This window comes from Phymastichus coffea, unplaced genomic scaffold (genome assembly GCF_024137745.1).
Source record: "Phymastichus coffea isolate CEN01 unplaced genomic scaffold, Cenicafe_Pcof_1.1 PCOF00142, whole genome shotgun sequence".
Taxonomy (NCBI): Eukaryota; Metazoa; Arthropoda; class Insecta; order Hymenoptera; family Eulophidae; genus Phymastichus; species Phymastichus coffea.
Window position 1 is genome coordinate 274,232 of NW_026706953.1, and position 22,991 is coordinate 297,222.

Genomic DNA, 22,991 nt, shown 5'->3' on the forward strand with positions numbered 1-22,991 from the left:
GAGAGATCGCCTCAGCAGGCTGGAAACTCAAAAACTGACGACCTTGACGGTGTAGACGAGACGTCGTCGCAATCCGTCACCTCGTTCAGGGAGTTTATGGTGCTGAGCGGAGAGGTAGCAGTTAGGGCGACACCGATCGCATCGGGTTTGGAAGCGTCGGATGGCGCAGGATGCGAGTCGACACGCAAAGATTTGACGGATAGTCGGGGGAGCGAGAAGCGAGGCGAGTCATCGGGGACCGGTGTAGGTTTCTCGCGCCTCTGTGCTCGTCTTTGCGTGGGCGAACCAAAAGTGGACGCGGTGGAAAATCGCGAGTTGTTGGTAGTCCATATCGCGGGGAAGCCATACAGTGCGCTGTACGATTCAGGAGCGATGGTGACTATCGTGGGCCCGCGTATACGCGGCGACTTTGTAGACAGGATTGAGCCGTGCGACTTCGCGTTGTTCGGGTTTTCGGGAGCGAAAACCGGGATCGTGGGAAAACTTCGGCTCAGGGTTGAGATCGACAGAGTGTCACGAATAATCGTAGCGCGAGTCGTGGATGTACCAGTGCAATACGACATGATAATCGGGATGGACTTTATTCAGGAGTTCGGTATTGGCACGGATCATGCGAATGGGAGATGGCATATAGAGGATGGCCCGTGGCACTGGTTCGCGGAGCTGAAGCGCGAAAGAGTGTAGTTCCCGAGTGATCCTAGGTTTGCGCGTGTTCGCGTTAGAGCCGAGGTCGCGGGGCTCTCCGAGTTGCGATCTTCGCAGCACGAGTTAGTGGAACGTCTGATGCGGCTAGTAGTACCCGAGAAGTCGCCTGCGCGTACGCATTTAATTAAGCATGAGATCGACGTGCAGGGTGCACGACCAGTAAAAACTCTCTTAAGGCGATATTCGCCACAGGTGATAGAGTTTATGCGAAGGTTCGTCGCAGTAAGGAATACCAGCAGGCAAGAGCTGCGGAGGCCGAGGTAGCGAGATCGCAGCCACAGCCTCAAATCGCAGACCAGAGTCAGCTCGAGGTAATGCATTCACAACGACAGATTGTAGCGGGGGAAGGTGTGTGAACCGCGATCCGGTAGCAGCAATATTGGTAGAGTTAGCACGTTTAACGCCAGAACAACGGGAAGAAGTAACCAGGATCCAACGCCAGGCGTGCGAGCTCGCTGCCAGGGCGATTGGCAAGGGCGCAGCTCCAGATAAAGCATGAAAAGGCTGAGATACCAAATCTGTTCACTTTAAAAGGATTTTACGTTGCTTTGTTTTATTTTATTTTACTTTCCTTTTGTTTTATAGATGGTATGTTTATGTATGTTTGTTTATTTATTTTTTTTATTGATTTTGATGGTTGGCGATCTGGATTATTGAAGTTTTATGATTTTGATTTTGTACTATAGTTTTAAGTTGTTTTCTCGCTGGTCCTGTGTTCGAGCGAGGAGGGTTTCGATGGGTAACCCACGGGTGCCTGCGGCTTCCGCGGCTTAGCGGGGGGCTGTGACAGGGTTATAGCGATGTTCGCTAGCCCTGTGTGCGGTACTCTCCTCGCGTGAGCGCAGCGACCAAGTGTACGCTATATAGCGACTACATACTTGTGTCGTTGCAGGATCTGAAGAGAGGAGCGCGACGATCGGCGAGGTGTCGCCGTGAGCGCGAGTGAGAGCGAGAAGAGCGAGAGAGAGAGAGAGAGAGCGATTTTGACTGATTTATGACGGCGAGGCTTAGAAAATGAGAGAGGAAGGGCAGTTAGGCGCGAGCTCTCGAGTAATTAGGGCCGCCTAAGGAGAGACTGGTGGAGACAAGAATTCGGCAGGAGAGGAACTACTGCCAGGAGTGCGACTGCCACTTGCCAGGAGAACCAGGTGTTCAAAGCTGAGCCCGGACAAGCAGCGACCATTCGCCGTCCACGGGGCAAAGGCTGTGTTGCGGCCCTTCCTGCAGCAACCTCGACCGTCGCCAGGGCAGCGTTTCCAGCGGATCTACGCTTTCGCCGGCGTCGCCTCTCTACCGACGGACTGTCGGCATCCGGTGGGTCTAAGACCAGTTTATCTCTCTCGCGCCAGCTCTCGCTCGATTACAGACATTAGCGTATTGTGAGAAATTTATCGCGCACGCCGAGCGATCTCGCTCGCGTGATCCCGCGAACTCTGGTCGCGGAAAGGTTGAGCGAGCGCGCTCACTGCGGTGAAGTAGATCTTGTAGCGATATTTGTGAAAAGGCGTCAATAAATGGGATCGCCATATGTAATATAAGTGAATTAAAGTGTTCGATTATTTGTATCAACCTTCCGAACCAGAGCGAATTTCGGCCTGTGAAAGTCAGCGCCGGCTTTTTTTACCGAGAAAGAACCCAGAAAAATTAGCAGAGACCAGCTCAAGGCGCACGGTGGATGTCTCCTCTCACAAATTTAAATGAAAATACTGTCAGTTCTGGCATTATTTACAGTAAAGGTAATATTTTTAATGTCGAATCGAAAACTGGTGCTGGAATTGGAATCTTAATTATGATTTATTGCAACCTACTCTACTGCCATCCTATCCAACAACTAAACTATAAAGCAATAATGCATAAACTTTTTAATCTTTAGCTGCAACTAATCAATTCAATGTATCCATAAAATTAAATCTCCTGTTGTTATTTATTAAGCTGTTATGACTTATTATGGCATGTGTTATATATCTAGTCTTAATTATACGAAATTATGTTTTTTTAATGGATGCTTTATGCAAGTGAATTTTGATATTTTTGGAGTCCGGAAATAAAATACTAGTCGAAATTGATTGGAATCTAGAAAAATCTTGAAATAGCGTATTTCGATATTATTGTGAAATTTATTATTTTTAAGATACGAGAAATTCATTTGACCCCCGTGTGGACGTTTGCGCTCGAGCGAAGCAAGGGTGAAAGAACCACTCAAAAGTCGAATCACTTTTTCGCAGTAATATGTCTCAGTAATATTTTTTTTTTATTAGAAACTTACCATTCTCTGATAATCCAATTAAAAGTAAGTAATTATTCTCGGAAAAGTTCCAGAGTAAAGATTTTATAATACAATGATAGTTAATATGATGAGGATAGTAAAATGAATGTAACGACGATTCCATATCAATTCTGAAATGATTCCTGAAATCTTCAAAGATAGTTATAAAGATTTTATCAATATTTTAACTTTACAATGTTTCAAAATTATTACATACACTCGCGCGCGCGCTCGAGCACGCACACATAATTCATGAATTACATATTTTCCATGCATTTTATGTTCCATAATATCATAATAGAATGTTGACATATGTGCAAACTGTATTTCTGTGTTTGTTTCTTGAGCTTGCGCGCCATTACATTATACATATATACTAGCTTTGCATATGATTGCCACTTATCCGACTGTCAGTTCTTTGGTACAGTACAATATAAATTTACAAATAATTCAATTATGGAGCGTCATTAAGGCTCAAAGTTAAAAAATTTTAATAATAATGATTATTGTGATATCGTACTTTGAACCTGAAGAGGAGTCAAATATATAATCCTCACTACGATCGAAACGTTAAAAAGAGGATTGATAGAATTGCCATTTTGCCCATTTACTATCTCAACGTAGAGATTACAATCGATATTAAAGCAAGGCATAAGAAAATTCTAGTTGATTGTTGTACAACTACCAATAATCTATAATTGAACTTGATTGTACGGCATTTGAATACTAAATATTAGTAATTTGACTGTACAGCTTGCTATTTCTCATAAACTAATAATAGCTTCGAATGTTATATTACTATTTCTAACTTGCGATTAAGTTTAACATTTCCGATTATATATGAACTTATTTCTAAAATAATACTAAGTGCGAAATCTATCTCCGCTGAAAATTTTTTATTTTAAAATGAATGGAATGGATGAAAGTTTTCATAAATACTTCAGTATTAACCGATATTTCATGATATCTACCGGTTCCTGGCCATATCAAACAGGAATCTCTGCTATAGCAGCTCAACTTTGTTTTATTTTGCAACATATCAGCATTATTGTACCAGAGGTAAATTAGAAACTCAAGATTAATTGGCTTTTACAAAGTCATTAGTTACGAACAGCTTAATATGAGTGTGAAAATTGTACATTTATATCTAATTAGCAATAATCTTTTTACAAACAATGTGTGGAAAGCGTCGATTTAAGCCCACCTATTTTGCCAAGTATGCAGAAAAGTTGTACTTCGCACACGTAATGTTGAAATAGTACATTTTTTAGACACGTAAATTGAATTAGAAATATATATTGGTCAATCTTTTTTATATAATATATTTTTCATATGTCTTTTATCAAAGCATATTTAATAATTATTAATTTTTAGTTGACTTGATAATTATTCGTTTCATAAGTATACATTAGTATCCGTATCCTTGAGAAAATGCTCGATTCCAACGACAACCCCGTCAATACCGCGCGTCTTACCCTCAAGTAATCATGCGAGGAGACTTCATAAAAAAAGAGTAGACAAGAATAATTCTTGCACTTCCATTTTGTATACATTTCAATGAGATATGATATATATCAAAGAATATTAATGAATCTTACAAATAATAAATTACAGAGTGTCCAAAACGTATTATGATTATGAATTAGTATTCGAAGAATATAAATAAAAAAATTAAAATATTTTCACAATTTATTCCACATATATCTTTATTTGCTCAACACATTTATATTTTAGATCATCAAACTTTTTAATAGTACCGATGACATTGATCTCGTATTTGAAAGTGTGCCTCCCATCTTTTACAACCTGCTGATAGCTGTTATGTTTGTATGTTTAACATACAACACACGAAAGGTGATATTTTATATAGTTTCTTACATATTATTAATGATTTCAGTTCTTCTTAGTATTTGTTATCCAAAAGTTAAGTGCTTCTAGAAAAAATTGGTTTTCTGTAATTACTAGTCACATCCAACTATTCTTTAGTAACTTATTTTAATATAGTAACCAGATAATTTTATAACGCTCATGAAACAAATTTAATATCATATTAAATATAATTGTTTCATCGTGTACTTTGGAATTAGTTTGTATTTATTTACTTCACAATTATATACGAATGTAAATTAAAATAATTTTAAAGAGACAAAAATTACATACTAAAATGATTCTTTAACATGTTCGGATTCTAATGCATCATTTTGATAAAATATCTTTTTCTCTACCTCTTTACAAAAATTATTTTTCAATTCAATATACAAAAAAAAACAGTACTAATATCTGAATATGTTTTGTAATATTTTCAGACAAAATGTTTTTTAGAGAAAATTAACGGGGATTGGCTAAGTTTGAATAATGCAGAAGATAGACAAATTTTATCAAATTATGCAGAAGTAGGAATACTAATGTCTTGGGTATATATTGGTGCGTAAATATTTTCCAAACTATTTTGTCGCATGTTAAATTTACTATATAATATCGTACAGGGTTCGTGAATTTTCTATCGCATTGTTATATGTTTTAGTTTCTTGTTATTCTACACTACTTTTGTATTGCGCTGTTCCATTGGAACCAATCATAATGGATTTTTTTATACCATTGAACGAATCAAGACCAAAAATACCGTTATATCGAACTGAATTTTTCGTGGACGAAAACAAATATTTCTACCCTATTCTACTGCATAATTTCTTAACTACAATTTTAGGAATGTTTGCTCTTGTAAATCTTGACATTTATATAGCCACAACTACTCAACATATATGCGGAATGCTTGCCATTCTCGGGTTAGTTAATGTTATGTTATGATGTGCATGTTGTATTCATTTGCTATTTTAATGAAACCAATAAAAAATAAAAACCAATAAACCAATAATAAAATCCAAGTTCCAATCAGAGCCGGATTTAGCTGGGGACTTGGAAGGTATAGGCTCTAGGTTGGCGGAGGGGCCTGCAGGGATCTCGTCGATCTTATTATAACTTGTGCATTGCGACATGTTACAAAAGTTTGAAGAGCTGATTAAGATAAATTAAACTGAATTATTTTCATGTTATTACATATCTATGCGTTATTTTGTCAATCACTTTTGATTGAGTTATTTTACTATTAGAAATAGAAGTTATTTTTTAAACAATGTTCAATGAATTATTACAAAAATAAATGATCAAAATTATTCTTCAAAACTATGTAATAATTCAACCATTAGCCGGGTTTTCCCAAGATTTCGAATTTTTTTTAGTAGGCCACGTTGTCTCTTAGTCCCGGGCCTTGGAAAAGTTGAATCCGGCTCTGGTTCCAATAAAACTATAAAAAAGTACCTTGCATCCTTGTAGTTTCTATATGTGAATTATCGGATTAAAACAATAACAAGATACCTCTAAAAGAGCATGATACGTGAACGTTAAACCATAACATATATTGTTTTAATTGTTAGCCCAATAAAACATCAAAACCCAATCAAAACAACCAAAATGTTATTTTGAAATTTTTTAATGTTTAGAAGACGGTTACAAAATATTCAAAAGGAAAAGATTGTTGGTAAATTGGAGGATGGCTTTTTTCATGAAACTGTAACCTGCGTAAAATTGCATATTAATATTTTAGAGTTAAGTATGTTATTCTTTATTGTACCCATTATTTATGGTTCTAGTGTCAATAAGCCAAATATAATTAATTATTTTTTTCAGCTTATTGAAAATTATGACCGACACAATCAGTTTTTCATTTGCTATTTTGCTGGTGATTCTCTTAGCAATGTTGACCTTCACTGGCCTCGTGGTAATTGAAAAAATGAGTGATTTATTACCGATCACGAATTTCAGTCATTTTATAAATATCATTACTAGTTGATAATTACTCCAACCGAAATACACATATTTTTGCTTCATTATACACTAATTACCAGTGCAGTCTTATTTTAGCTACATTAAATCGACATTGTCGGTTGTAGTGAATTACTGCTTATTTATGAATATTGTCTTTACCAATATAAAGATATACCAAAATATCAATTTTTTTATGCAAAAAACCAGAGTAATTTTTATTTATGGAGGCGTATTATAACACTTTTTGATAAATTGTCGAAGAAAATACAATGTGCTTGGGACAAAAGTTACGCACCATAGTTTTAATAAGATTAACTTTATGGAGCCAAGGCAAAACTAAGGTAAGATATAGTATCAAACTGACTATGTCATTCGTAGGTATATTAGAAAAAATATCCTTATTTTTTTTGTCATTTTTAGTTACTTATAAAGATTATTTAAAAAATTACGATAACAGTTGTTATTAAAAAATAACTACATTAATCACAAAGAAAATCTGTGAAACACTATTTCGTCGGAGTAGCATTTATTAGTGAAAAATTATTATAAACATCGCACAATATTTATATAAAGTGCCTATATTAAATCCCAGAGAAAATTGAAGAAAAACTGAAATGTATTGCGTGAAGTCCTTGCGAAAAGCTCAGACGTCAAAAGTTATAAAGAATGATGTAAATATTTTTTATTGTAACAACAATTCCAATTTAGATTTTAATAATAAACTAAAATTTAATGAATTCATGTTAACAAGTTTTGTTTTAACATTTTCGCATAGAATTAGTTGGTGCAATTAGTTTTTCCACAGAACAAGTATTATTATAATTTGTTTAAATAATTTTTATAAATAATAAGAAATAACAAAAAACATAGGTATTATTTTTCAATTTATGCATGACGTTAAATTTGATGCTATGTGGCCTCCGTTTTGCCTGGACCTTAATGGAAAATATTCAGTCTAAACGATATATTGATTCTTCATATTGATTCATGTATATTTCATGACAAAAATTAAAATGCCACATAATTGTCGTATACAATTGTTTCATTATAAAGGTTGTAATCAAATGGGGACAATGGACTGAAGTTATTCGCTTTGTATTATTTACATCTGCAGAACTATTTCATATATTTTGTTACAGTTATCATAGTCAAAATTTACTAAATCACCATGAACAATTATTCAATGCAATGTAAGTATTCAGACAATTCTCTGAAAGATATCTGATTATAAATATTAAATGATCGCATTAGTATTAAATTTTTGTTTCAGACAATTTTCCGGCTTGTATGAATCATCGATTAGGACACGAAGGCTTATCAATATAATGCTTTTAAGATGTTCAAGACCATTTCTTATCCTGTGTCTAATATTCCCGTTGAGCATGCAGAACTTTACATTGGTTAATAATATGACATAAATGAGTAATATGACTGAGAAATGTATATTATGATATTTTTGTAGATCGTGAAAACATCGTTTTCCTACTTCACCGCTGTCAAATCTGTTAGATAATATATTGAGATAAATAGCAATCTATGCGCCAGTCAAAGTAAATGTTATTGTTGCTTAAAATATACTTTCAAATACGATATAAATTCAAATTATTGCTTTACGCTATTTTATTTTTTCAGGCGGTTATCTTTCAGGAGCCACGTGTGTTTTCCTCAAATATCTATTCAAAATTATCAATTACTAAATAATACTACTCCTTATACTTTTACAGAGATAAGAAGTTTATTTAGCATATCTATTAATTAAGAAGAAAACATATTTCGGAAGTTTTGATGTTCTTAACTCAACTGAGATAAGAACATTACCACACCCTCATCGACTTTTTAAACAATATTTAAGAAGATACATTAGCAAATACTTCCTTGAAAATTTATTGTAAAAATTCTACAAAACATAGTACAGTTATACATAGACGATGAGAATCGCATTAACTACAGAAGTGACTTTAAGCTAAATAATAAAAATTAGGGAAAATTACAAGTTATTATCTTATGCATTTCACGTCAGAAAATTATCGTAAAGAATACCCAAAGAATCCCATCCCATTTGTGGTTGATTAAATTTGTATTGAAGTTATGAACCTTTGCGTCGACTGTAAGCTACATCCATTATATTCTTTTATTATGCAAATGTCGTAGGGGGACAAAACGCATTTAGCAGAAAAGAAACATATGTACATAATGAAACAAATTTTATGCCGAAAAAAGGTTTTTTACGATTCTTTGTAGTATAATATATGAATACAGAAAACTTTCAAGCAAATATAAAATGCACATAAAATTTTTAACAATGTGTCTACGTATTCGAATAACATTCATTATTATTGTATTGATCGACGAATGTTAAAACGTACAATGTTCAACTATTCTGGGATTCAACAAACTTTTCAGATAATCCTCCTATAAAAATACGAACCTGGCAAAATGTGGTCAGTTTTTTTGTGAGCTGATTGGCTGAAAGATAGTCACGTAATCAGCTATTGTAGACTATTATATATAGGTATATGTTGTGTACATTCATGAAAGATTACTGTAGATAATAAATGTTTGAAAATTGAATCAATATAGTGGGCATGAATTTCATATGAATTGATCGCTTTAATCATACTTACTTCAAAATAATGACCAACTGTAGTGAAATTAATTGAATTTTGCTCTATGCAAAAGTTTAACTTTAAATAAACGAAGTTAATCATAAAAGATATCAATTGGCAGATTCTCACGATAAAATATTGTATAATTTCAACTTTATTGGGTTACGTAAATTATTAGAACATTTTTTGAAAACGCTAATTAGAACTGTGAACGTTTTATACCAAAGTATTTACATTGTGAAGGATGTGATTATAAAAAATTATAATGTTTTTAGAACTGTAACGTCGGGAACAGGTCAGGCTATATAATAGCGGCAAATTTAAATTTTTATGAAAAAGGAATTCCCTCAATTAGAGTAATGACTAATTAAAGTCTGACCTTGTTCTTAGTGACGCGTGTTCCACTTATGGGTTTAACCCTTTATAGCCTACTTTTTATATGTTTTGCCTTATAAAAGAGGTGGCAAAGCGACTGTCGAAAGAACTTAGTATTCTACTTTGAAAGACTCCGGAAGTCTCTATATCACTTATTGTGAGTAATGAATGACTCGTAGAAATTTAGTTTAAGTATTTATTACTCAAAATAAGTGATATAGAGACTTCTGGAGTCTATCAAAGTAGAATACTGAGTTCTTTCGACAGTTGCTTTGCCACCTCTTTTATAAGGCAAAACACATAAAAAGTAGGCTATAATTTAACATATTTATTCGAATTTGTACGTTGTCTACTGTAACGGGCAAACCGTTAATTCGCGCAAGTTTGTGCATCGATACCAGCGCGCGCGCGCGGGATGATAGTACGAGTGGGAAAGCGTGCCAATACCGACTCGAGGGCGCGTAAACGAGCGAGAGTGGGGTAGAGGGAGAGCGCAAAGAAAGTATCCAGCTTGACACGCGACTAGATGTACGCCGTACGTGACAGCAAGCATAGAGAAAAAAAGAAAGAAGAGAGCAACGTGAGAACGACTTCTAAGATCGATCACTTCCTCGAGGAGCATCCGCGTTCTACCACAAGACAAATTTGCTGGTAGGAAATCCAAGTGGACACACAATGATCTCGTCGCACAAGTAAGCTGGTTAGCAAAATTTGCGTTATATATATATTATATTCAAAACGGTCGCCAGGACATGCACGTTCTCGAATGAGTCAGATACTTCCGTCCTCCACTTTATAAGATTAGTGTATTAAGATGATGGCGGATAATGCCTGACTTTTAACAAAACTCGTGTCTGGCCTCGACCTGTTTTTCACGAATCTTCACCTGAACGCGAACGCATATAAATAACGATGCGGTCGCGATCATTTGCACCAACCATTTGCAGCGAGTTTCTAGCCAAGGCGCTCGCCTCCTGGAGTTAACAGGACGCAGCGATAGACATTCCCGCAGCCAACAAAATCGACGCAAGCTGTCCGCGCCCTCGCACAAAATAGCCACACTGTTACATTAATTTCAAAATCAATTACTACATTAATATAAAATATCGCCTAGTAAGAAGTTTTGTTAAAGCCACTGAAGCTGATACTTCATAACACCTACGAGTAGTAATAATTCCAGCATCTCGCGCTGTCGCTGACGCTTTGATTGCGGTTGCTTTGTTATATCTCATTCCACCTGCAGCTCCTGCGACTACTTTTTCAGCTCTTCCATCTTTTCTTTCATCGTAAATGTGTCGTATCGTTGATTGTACGGCTCTTGATACAATTGATTTTTTTTATGTAACATTCGCACCTTAACAAATTTTTGTAACCTTAACAAACCGTACGTTGGGCTTGTATACACGCTCCGAAAAACTCGTTCCACGTCGCCTTTTTTCTTTTCAGCCCGCAGAATTAAGATCGTCTCTTCGTCTACTTTCGCTTTTTATTTGGCTTTTGGAAATTCTGAATCGCTTTTACGTACCTTGTTGTGCATATTACGTCTTCAAGGAAGAATTAAAATAAATTATAGAAGACGGGCATACTTCCGCGCATACACGCACATATACCATTCTACATAATTATCCATCTTATTTTATATCGAAACTGATCCCCTCCCCTTTTTACTAGGGTTACTTTGTTTGAAAGGCTACCTATAAACCGTATTTAACAAGAGTTTTACCGAAGCTGATGTTTTCTGACGTTAAACATCATTTGCATCGGTGAACGTTGCCGCTGCGTCCTCGATTGCAATATCCGCATTGTTCAGTAAAATTTCTATACAAAAGTATGTACAATGTATATACAAGTATGTACAAAAGATTATTTAGACAGACAATATTAGAAACAATTTGACAATTTATCTGAAATGAATTGTCCGATGCCTATTAAGGTTTTCCTACTTTTAACGTTCTATAAGACAAAAAATATTGTTTATATTAATCTTGTTTATTACAAATTGAAGATATTCTCGTAAAAATCGTTATCATTAAAACCGAAATTCACACGATTGTTTTTTACAGATATTTTATTCAAGAAGTTTAAAAGTTCGATATAAGATTTTAATATTATAAAATATTGAATTTGTAGTTATAAGGACAAGATTTTATAAAAAAATACTCAATAAAAATATAGTAATGGAAGTACTACAAAAATAGATGTAAAGCTCCATGTAATGTTTTCGTTCGTATAATATGTTGATAAAAACATAGAATACGACTAAATGTAGGGGACGGATAACCAAGACTCGTGAGTCTCATTCGTAACGACACATACGAGTGTGTTCAAAAAGTAAGGTAAATTTTTATTTTTATGAAAAAATATTTATATATAGTGACGGTAAACGTCCCATTAGCGCTAGCAGCCCAACCACGCGGCTGCCTGCGAGGGCATCACCTGCCGGTTGGGGAAAAATGTAACGAGGGAATTCGGCACGAGACGGGATGGAACGCGCGCGAATACAAATGAACCAGTCGAGGATTAGAATCCGAGTGCCTAGCTGCAGTGAGCAACCAAAAGATAGTTTTTCCGAGTTTTGACGGGTGCCGAGACGAGCTGACGAGTTGAGAGAGAGGAACTGTGCCTTGATGTGGCGAGAGCGAGTGTGTGAGAACGTGTGCGAGTGGAGAGTTTCGCCATCGAGGGCGAAACCAAAAAGCGCGTGACACCTCGCCCGCAGATAAACATTTCCCAGAGACTAGCGTGCGCTGCGCGGGTGTTTTCTACCTCGCTTGTTGCCTGTGCGACCGTTAATAAGGTAAGCTGGCCAGCTTAATATCGCGATTGCTGTATGATTGCTGATAACTAATTCCCCGTACTCAGTAAGAAGCGTGCATGTATTAACTCGGCGAACAAAGAGCGGCGAGCGATCCGACACTGCATGTTATTGACGCGCGCGCGCCTTGTAAACATAAACACGCGGGCCGAACGTATTGTAGAGATAAGAGAAAATAAACGATCTCGCATGTGATATTGACTGTAATTTTGGAGTTATTATTTCTCGCTAGTAAAAGGTTGGTTGACTAACGCCCTTTCCCTCCTGCTCTCCGATTGACGAGTTTAAACGTTTAGACAATCCCGTGCGCCCTTTGAGGCGAACGCGCGCATAAGTAAATAGACGGATATCAACCCCGTTACAACATCAATATTAATACACTCAGATATAATACACTTGTGCCACCGTTTTTTTCAATCCTCGAAGCACTTCTGTTAAGCACTTTCTTGTATAGCCTTGAGTTTTTCCAGCGATTTTTTCTTTATCTCCTCAATCGTTCCAAACCTCCGTCCTTTCATGGGTTTCTTGAGTTTTGGGAACAGGAAAAAGACGCAGGGGACAAAGTCGCGATTCCTTCTTGAGAAAAATACACTGACAATACAATAAAATTGTACTAAATAACGTGATCAATTCATTTAATTTAATAAATTGTATTGACGAGTCTAAATGATTGAATTAAATAATTTACTTCTTATTTTCAGTCGTAGACAGACTTAGTGTAAAATACACGTCGAGTGATGTCACTCATCATTAATGGACACTACATGACTCCAATGTGCCCCAACCATATCCGTACTATCGATATCGTTGGCTATCACAATATTTCACTCGTCCTGTTACATGCCCTGCTGCTCTTGCACGTCCTGCTGAACACAGTACCCCAGCTGCTCCAGTTTAACCAGGTGCCAAAGCTACTGTAGTTAACCCAGATACTATAGCTACTTCATCTGGTCGAGCTACAATAGCTGCTCGCCGACCATCATTTTACGACTACGAGCAGTTATTTACTGATTTGCCTCCTGATGGCCTAACGCCCCGATGAAGCATGCTCGATATGAAGAACTAACAACTTTACGAACTACTTCTTCATCCGCTGGCTTCTCCCGACTAATACGTTTAACACGCAGAGGACCGCAGGTAACTTTTTCTATTACTATTATTTATTCTTTTATAATACCTTTATATAATACTTTATTTCAATAATTTTTCAGGGCAACAACCTGAATCGGTTGATAGTGATGCTAAAAGCAAAAGCAAACGAGATTATGGATTCGTTAATCCAGCGCGTGAAAGCTACACATTCATGGTACAGCAACGCGTGTTTGAGACAGCTTTTGAAGATCAAAATCATATTCCTTTCGATAATTTGCCAATTATTGTACGTCAGGAAGTCCATGAGAAATAGATCAGGCAAGTTTATTGGAAGATATCTATGTTGTAAACGCTTTATACGACGGCGACTCAAATAAAAAAAATAAAGAAGTAAATTTTAAATAATTACAAGACAACATAGATCCTGAACTACTTTAAAAAATATGTCAACGATAAGAAAGTACCCATTCGAATTTTCATGTAAACACAAATTTTGTACAAAATGCATTCATTGCTGGTTATCAATAAAAAAAATTTTCTTCTTTTCCGAAAAAACTTGGCTATTTGAAAAAGTTTAATATCTGCGATAATGTCATACGTTTTGTGGATTCCGACTCATCTGACAACTTCTAAACGAGGAAACAAAGTTTGTCTTATCTTTTTTTTCGTAACTTTTAATTTTTTATTCATGCTTTTAATTATTTTTAAATATTTACTCGAGAATTTTTTCATGCTTAATTTGAAGCTTTTCTACGTCTTGACATATTTACTTACTTCATTTTTATTGTCTCTAAATAATTTTTTAGGATAAACTCACTTTTTACACAAACTTTTGAGAAAACTACGTTTCCACGTAACATATGTAATATTGGTTTTTTATTATTTCAAAATGGTCCGTTGTTTTTAAAAGTATAAGTGAAGCATATTATATTTTTAGAACAGCAACTACTATCGCTCGATTTTAACGTATTTATTGAACAAAATATCGCACCGATATGACTGATCATTTGATATAAAAACATGTTCCATTTCGTCACCTTTCAGTAAACTACCAAATTTAATAATAAGGTTGCTTTCGAAATAAAATATTAAGAATAAATAAAGATTCTGTGGTAACTGCAAAAACAAGGCTGTAGTAGATTATACTGTAGGAGAGGTAATAACTTACGAACGAAATGCCTAAAAAATCGAAAATTAAATCATGATTTTCATGAATAATTTTAACATTAAGAGTCTATCATAAAACAAATGTTTGTACTTCATTTTTGAAAGAGATTCTAGTAGTAAGTTTATTATATTTGACCATTTTGAATGTCATAAAAACATAATACTTGTCTACTTTCTTACTACAATTTTTTATAAAAGTTAGGCACACAGAAACAAATTTTTATAAAACACGTTTGTGTTAATAAATGTATGCATCGTTACGAATGAACGCATTGAGACTCACAAATCTTGGTTACTTGACCCATAGATTTAGTCGTATTATACAACATATTATGTATTTACGATTATATGTAAAGCTCAAATTTTTGTATTACTTGTACTTCCATTGCTTGTATTGAGTTTTTTAAGTAAAATGATTTCTTCCTAAAACTAGAAATTCAATATTTTATTATATTAAAATAAAAATATTATGTACTTGTTCGCTCGAGATACGTACAGCACTAACAATCTCACGTACCTTCACTCTTTTGTCAGCCATCATTATATCATGAATTTTAATAATGATTTCTCGAGTGGTGATCTCAACAGGGCGTCCAGAACGTTCAACGTCTTTTGTGCTCATATGGCCGCTCCAAAAATTTTGAAACCACTTATAAACCATTCTAATCGAAAGTGTACAATCACCATAATGTTTATCAAACTTTTGTTGAGTCTCCTGAGGAGTTTTACCTTTAATAAAGTAATGTTTAATCAACACACAAAATTCTTTTTCGTCTATTTTCTTATAATCATTTGATTTCTTTGATTTAAACGAATAAATACAAAGTAATAGACCGATCAGACTGAAATTTGGTGTATGTGTGGCGGTTGTCCCGAGTCCGAGTTTCATCGAGCCAGCACCAAGCGTTGGCATACCAAGCGTTGATAGGAGGTGCGCTCTAAAACAGGCAATTGTACCGCGAGAACTATTCTAGCTCTCCCTTCTTCTCTCGTCATGCCTTGAACGCGAGGCATAAAGCTCCGCGCGCTCTCCTTACGACGCGCGAGTCTTCTCGTCTAAGTGCGAAAGTTCACGAAGCCTTTTGTAACGACTTAATCGTTTCTGTAAAGTATTTCATTAAAGCATTCATTAGGTTATACCTATGTTGGCACTGTAACGATTTACCATCAGGCGCCCCCTCTCCTCCTGCCGTACTCTTAAATCAGGCGCCCCCTCTCCTCCTGAGATCTATGAGATCAGGCGCCACCGCCGCTGCTCCCTCTGTAATCTGAGGCGTATAAGCTATCAGATCAGCACTGTTAGATCATGCGCAAGAGTCACCCCCCCGCCCGCCCAATGTGAAATGCGTTTTAAATATTAAAATTAATTTATGTATTTAACTGAATTTAATTAATTTGACGCCATTCATTTACGCGTAATGCACAGATTTAGTGAAAAAAATGAGCAAACACCACGGGGAATCATCTCGCGTTCTATGGATCTAGCAAGTGAATCACGGCTGCTTTTAGCTCTTGGTATCTCTTATTGTGTATATTGAGTACACACAGCCAAAAAGCGACTGGACTACGCCCCCCCCTCGCCCCCCGCGTTCATCCGTATGTGTGCACGCGTTGTCGTGTGTGTGTGTGTATTTGAATGCATATATTCATATACAGGGTGGCCCATTTTAAGTGATCCACTCAGATATCTAGATTGGAGTAAGTTTTATCGAAAAAAGTTTCAGACAAAAGTTACTCAACTTTGAGGGGGCCATGTTTCTATGACCTTGGATTTGACCTTGGAGGTCATGTTCAAGGTCATTTCAAGGTCAACTTTGTTTTTTTAAATAGGAACCCCCATTTTTGACCCCGGATTCGGAAAGAGCGGGAAATTTTACGTCCAAAACGGTATTTTTAAATTTTTTTTCATGGCCTTGAGAAGGTCGATTTAAGGTCAAATGCTTGAAAAACTGCATAAAAGCGTTTTTTTAATTTTTAAGATATCGAAAAATGACCTCTACAAAATTTGTTCAGAACAGAGTGGGCCACCCAATGCACCAAAAACCTTTGACCTTTAACCTCATTTTGAAGGTCATTTCAAGGTCGAAATGTTGTTTGTAATGGAAATCCTTCTTTTTAACCCCGGATACGCACATAGCGCGAAATCCGACGTTTGGATAAGGTATTGTGTTGAGTTTCGCGCTATGTGCGAATCCGGGGTCAAAAAGAGGGGTTTCCATTACAAAAAACACTTCGACCTTGAAATGACCTTCAAAATGAGGTTAAATGTCAAAGGTTTTTGGTGCATTGGGTGGCCCACTCTATTCTGAACAAATTTTGTAGAGGTCATTTTTCGATATCTTAAAAATTAAAAAAACGCTTTTAGGCAGTTTTTCATGCATTTGACCTTAAATCGACCTTCTCTAGGCCATGAAAAAAAATTTAAAAATACCGTTTTGGACGTAAAATTTCCCGCTCTTTCCGAATCCGGGGTCAAAAATGGGGGTTCCTATTTAAAAAAACAAAGTTGATCTTGAAATGACCTTGAACATGACCTCCAAAGTCAAATCCAAGGTCATAGAAACATGGCCCCCTCAAAGTTGAGTAACTTTTGTCTGAAACTTTTTTCGATAAAACTTACTCCAATCTAGATATCTCAGTGGATCACTTAAAATGGGCCACCCTGTATATTATTTTTGATATATGCATATATACTGATTATTAATTCATGAAATAGTGGAGTAGAGGGGGGAGGGTAATAGTAAATATACACATTGTTTTTTCTTAAATAAAATTTGTTATAGATAAAAAATAAATCTTATTCTACAAGTCATTTACATTAAAAGAATATTCATAGAAATCCTTCAATAATTTTATCGCTTTCTTCCTAATCCATGCAGCAACCATTCAAGTAAAACTTTTTCATAAATTTGACATTTTGATGTGCGCACGTCGTTACGTATTTACCGTTATGATCAGGACACACAGTAACTGATTTCATATTTTCAAAAGGGGAATAACCTCAACCATTCATTGGTCCACTAGTCGAGGGTGGGGGTTATGCAAGAGCACTGATTTTGTCGCGCGCATAAGTCGAATATAATTAGTAGTGGGAGTAGCTAAGTCTAAGGGGGATTGTGCGGAGTAGCTTGGCGTGGGTATATTAATGTGTTCTTAGTCGTGCGTGCGCTTTTCACGCAGCAGGCAAGACATAAACGTCAGTTCAACGGCTTTTCACACACAGCAGACCAGTCGTAAAACTTAACGAACAGGCCATGGGTGGTGTAGCTGCAACGGCTTTTTTTGTGAGGCCCATTTTTTCAAGACGATCGCACAGCTATTCCAACGTTCAATTGAAATATAAAACAGCACTTTTCAGTGCTAAATTACGTATGAAAAAATATTTGTTCAATAAATAAACTAATTATATATTAAAAATCTCTGAAATTTTCCATCAGACAGCACTTTTCAGTGCTAAATAACGTATGAAAAAATATTTGTTCAATAAATAAACTAATTATATATTAAAAATCTCTGAAATTTTCCATTAAACAGCACTTTTCAGTGCTAAATGAAAAAAAATTATTAAAAACTTTGTCTAGTGTTTTTTCTTTTTCCCAATCGAATTTGCAGCAATGTCAATAGGTAAGTATAAGGTAGGTATTTTTTAAATTAAGTTATATGCGCTATTTCTTTTTTCCTATACAGTTTATAGCAAAGTTAATAGGTAAGTATAAGGTAGGTATTTTTTGATTACCGTTTCGTTGAAAGTCTGTCTTATTTTTATAAAATATTCTAATTACATATATATGGCCACAAATTAAATTTTTTGAACAATCTCTACCAATTTTTATAGATTTAATTATATTACAGAATATGAATATTTATTAGAGACGATAGATATTAAGAATACAAAACTCGCATAGTGCTAGTACTCTCTGAAAGAATGGCTACGATTCAAGCGGCATAGCGTAGTCGGGCGAACGCATGAGGAGCGCGAGTTCGATTCCCCCCGTAGTATTGATATATATATTTTTTTATTAATATTATAATTGTAATTAATCATAGATATTATCTTATTTTTAAGAATTTTTTTCTATACAGTTTGTAGCAAATTCAATAGGTAAGTATAAGGTAGGTATTTTTTAATTACCGTTTCGTTAAAAGTCTGCCTTATTTTTATAAAAAATTCTAATTACATATACATGGCCACAAATTAAATTTTTTGAACAATCTCTACCAATTTTTATAGATTTAATTATATTACAGAATATGAATATTTATTAGAGATGATAGATATTAAGAATACAAAACACGCATAGTGACTAGTACTCTCTGAAAGAATGGCTACGATTCAAGCGGCATAGCGTAGTCGGGCGAACGCATGAGAAGTGCGAGTTCGATTCCCCCCGTAGTATTAATATATATTTTTTTTATTAATATTATAATTGTAATTAATCATAGATATTATCTTATTTTTAAGAATTTTTTTCTATACAGTTTGTAGCAAATTCAATAGGTAAGTATAAGGTAGGTATTTTTTGATTACCGTTTCGTTGAAAGTCTGTCTTATTTTTATAAAATATTCTAATTACATATATATGGCCACAAATTAAATTTTTTGAACAATCTCTACCAATTTTTATAGATTTAATTATATTACAGAATATGAATATTTATTAGAGACGATAGATATTAAGAATACAAAACTCGCATAGTGCTAGTACTCTCTGAAAGAATGGCTACGATTCAAGCGGCATAGCGTAGTCGGGCGAACGCATGAGGAGCGCGAGTTCGATTCCCCCCGTAGTATTGATATATATATTTTTTTATTAATATTATAATTGTAATTAATGATAGATATTATCTTATTTTTAAGAATTTTTTTCTATACAGTTTGTAGCAAATTCAATAGGTAAGTATAAGGTAGGTATTTTTTAATTACCGTTTCGTTAAAAGTCTGCCTTATTTTTATAAAAAATTCTAATTACATATACATGGCCACAAATTAAATTTTTTGAACAATCTCTACCAATTTTTATAGATTTAATTATATTACAGAATATGAATATTTATTAGAGATGATAGATATTAAGAATACAAAACACGCATAGTGACTAGTACTCTCTGAAAGAATGGCTACGATTCAAGCGGCATAGCGTAGTCGGGCGAACGCATGAGAAGTGCGAGTTCGATTCCCCCCGTAGTATTAATATATATTTTTTTTATTAATATTATAATTGTAATTAATCATAGATATTATCTTATTTTTAAGAATTTTTTTCTATACAGTTTGTAGCAAATTCAATAGGTAAGTATAAGGTAGATATTTTTTAATTACCGTTTCGTTAAAAGTCTGCCTTATTTTAATAAAAAATTCTAATTACATATACATGGCCACAAATTAAATTTTATGAACAATCTTTACCAATTTTTATAGATTTAATTATATTACAGAATATGAATATTTATTAGAGACGATAGATATTAAGAATACAAAACGCGCATAGTGACTAGTACTCTCTGAAAGAATGGCTACGATTCAAGCGGCATAGCGTAGTCGGGCGAACGCATGAGAAGTGCGAGTTCGATTCCCCCGTAGTATTGATATATATATTTTTATTAATATTATAATTGTAATTAATGATTGATGTTGTCTTATTTTTAAGAATTATTTATTTAAATATAATTAAATATCCAAATATCTTTTTCCTGTTAGAGATTTAATCGATCGTTCTTCAAATGGAAGGATATAAGGATATGACTATCATGAAAGAATAAGTTGATATAAAAAAATTTCAATGTATTTGTTCATATAAAGAGTGTGGTTACTGCATGAAGAAATGTTTGATTTGATAGTTTCTTGAGTGAAGGAGAATCCAAATCTTCAACATTGATCACAGTTGTTTAAAAAATAAAATAATATCACATATATATATATATATATATATATATATATAATATATCTCTTCGAGGAGATATCTCTTCCACGAAAACAAGACTTTTACAGCAGTCTTTATGATTCGCATATCAGCGACGAAGAGTACGCTCACGCGGAAGAGGTTTGGAGAACGTTCAATATCACCGATCTCGGCAGCTATTCGGATCTATATCTCAAGACTGATGTTCTCTTATTAGCTGAAGTATTTGAAAACTTTAGGAACAAATGTCGAATTACGTATCATTTGGATCCTGTTCACTATTATACAACACCCGGATTAAGTTGGGATGCTATGTTAAAATATACAGGCGTAAAATTGGAGCTTCTAACGGATATCAATATGCTCATGTTTATCGAACGTGGTATTCATGGGGGGATCAGCCAGTGCTGCAACAGGTATGGCGTCGCCAACAATCCATACATGGGGACTGATTATAATTCACAGAAAGATGACAAATACCTTATGTATTACGACATAAATAATCTCTACGGGTGGAGTATGTCTGAACCTCTTCCACAAGGCGGTTTTAAATGGTGAGACATAGACGCAAACTTTTCTTTCGATCTTCCCGATGATTCACTCTTTAGATACATACTCGAAGTTGACTTAGAGTATCCGGTGGAAATTCACGACGCACATAAAGATCTTCCATTCTGTTCAGTGCATAAGTCTGCTCCTGAATCCAAACAGAAAAAACTCATGACGACTCTGGATGATAAAGAACGTTACGTGATCCACTGTAGAGCATTTAAGCAAGTAATAAAGCACGGTTTACGCCTCAAGTTACGTCGGTTACGTTCATCGGGCTATGAAATTTGATCAGAGTGCGTGGTTGAAGAAATATATTGATTTGAACAGCGACATGCGTAAACAGGCGAAAAACGAATTTGAAAAAATGCTATACAAACTGTTCAACGATGCAGTGTACGGCAAGACCATGGAAAACGAAAAGAAACGCATCGATGTTAAGTTGAACAAGTGGGAGGGGCGATACGGTGCCGATGCTCTGATAGCTCAAACAAATTTCCACAGTAGCGACATTTTCGACGACGAACTGGTGTCGATTCAACTATTGCGGACGGAAATCACAGTGAGAAAACCCATTTACATAGATCTCGCTGTTCTCGACTTGTCCAAGACTCTCGTGTATCGATTCCACTACGACTACATGAGCAGTGCCGTTGGTGAGGAACGTTGCAAGCTTCTGTACACCGACACGGGCAGGCTGGTGTACGAGATCACCAATGTAGACATTACGACGTCATGCGTCGAGATATTCGCGAATTCGATACATCGGATTTTCCAGAATCCAATCGGTTCAATATTCCCGTAGCCAATAAGAAAGTGGTTGGTAAGATGAAAGAAGAGAACGCCGGAATGCTCATGCTCGAGTTCGTTGGACTCAGAAGCAAAATGTACAGCGTGAGAGTTCAGAATAAAAATCCAATAAAGAAGGCAAAGGGGATCAAGAATTCGGTGTTGAATGCTACGATTACATTCGACGACTACGTCAAATATCTCCGAGAAAATGTGATTCTGAGCCGACAGCAAAAGTTTATCAGATCACGTCATTATCAGTTGTACAGCAAGAGACAAACAAAGATCGCACTCAGCGCGCATGACGATAAACGCTTCTTGCTGCCCGGAACCACCGATACGCTTCCTTGGGGTCATTACGACATTCCATTGGTGGAAAGGGAGGGGATAGAAGCGTTGGTAATGGTCGCAGTCGAACCGCCGTCGAGCCGCCGTCGAGCCGCCGTCGAGCCGCCGAAAAAGACCGGAGTGGGGAACGGGTATATAAATCAGCACCCGAGACTTCGGAACTCATTCTCATCGAGAAAAAGTTACCTGCAACGACGAGTCATGAGCAGCAACAGCAGCAGAGGCAGCAGCAGTAGCAGCAGCAGCAGTCTTCTAATTTCATTCTTAGTCAACTTGTTCCAAGGAAACAAAAATTACTGGAAGCTCAGTTTGTCGATAAAATTAGAAAAAAAAAAGAAAATTTCCGTGATTAAAATTACTCGAAGTAATTGTGATTTTTTTTGTATGTGGGTGTTTTGTTTCAAGTCAACTGAGTTTAAATATCATTTTTTTCTACAGATGGATCTCGCGCAGCTGTATAATATAGCTTGTATTCAATTCAAATCTACTAAGAAGATTCGTGAATTGGAGACAGAATCCAAGTATATGATCACAAGACTCAAACAAGTTGAAAC

At 35.5% G+C, this 22,991-nt stretch overlaps 1 protein-coding gene and 1 long non-coding RNA gene across 2 annotated transcripts; both read left to right on the plus strand.

The window, feature by feature from the left end:
• Positions 1–3,886: 3,886 nt before the first annotated feature.
• On the plus strand, positions 3,887–8,309 carry LOC131672099 (odorant receptor 13a-like). Its single transcript, XM_058949058.1, has 9 exons — positions 3,887–4,030; positions 4,706–4,825; positions 5,278–5,395; positions 5,496–5,757; positions 6,472–6,576; positions 6,659–6,749; positions 7,850–7,986; positions 8,067–8,196; positions 8,259–8,309. Exons 1-9 carry the CDS (start codon positions 3,887–3,889, stop codon positions 8,307–8,309), a joined length of 1,158 nt encoding a protein of 385 aa, XP_058805041.1.
• A 4,002-nt stretch (positions 8,310–12,311) lies between these two features.
• Positions 12,312–15,202, plus strand: LOC131672073 (uncharacterized). The gene is made up of 3 exons (XR_009302592.1): positions 12,312–12,574; positions 13,294–13,729; positions 13,804–15,202. It is a non-coding gene; the product is annotated as an uncharacterized LOC131672073 (long non-coding RNA).
• Positions 15,203–22,991: the final 7,789 nt, after the last annotated feature.

What these genes read in the sequence shown, in the direction of transcription:
- LOC131672099 (XM_058949058.1), top strand. Translation starts at nt 3,887, where the DNA reads ATGGATGAAAGTTTTCATAAATACTTCAGTATTAACCGATATTTCATG. An exon ending in TGACCTTCACTGGCCTCGTG is followed by an intron (nt 6,750 to 7,849) that starts GTAATTGAAAAA and finishes TTCATTATAAAG; the next exon opens with GTTGTAATCAAATGGGGACA. An exon ending in GAACAATTATTCAATGCAAT is followed by an intron (nt 7,987 to 8,066) that starts GTAAGTATTCAG and finishes TTTTTGTTTCAG; the next exon opens with ACAATTTTCCGGCTTGTATG.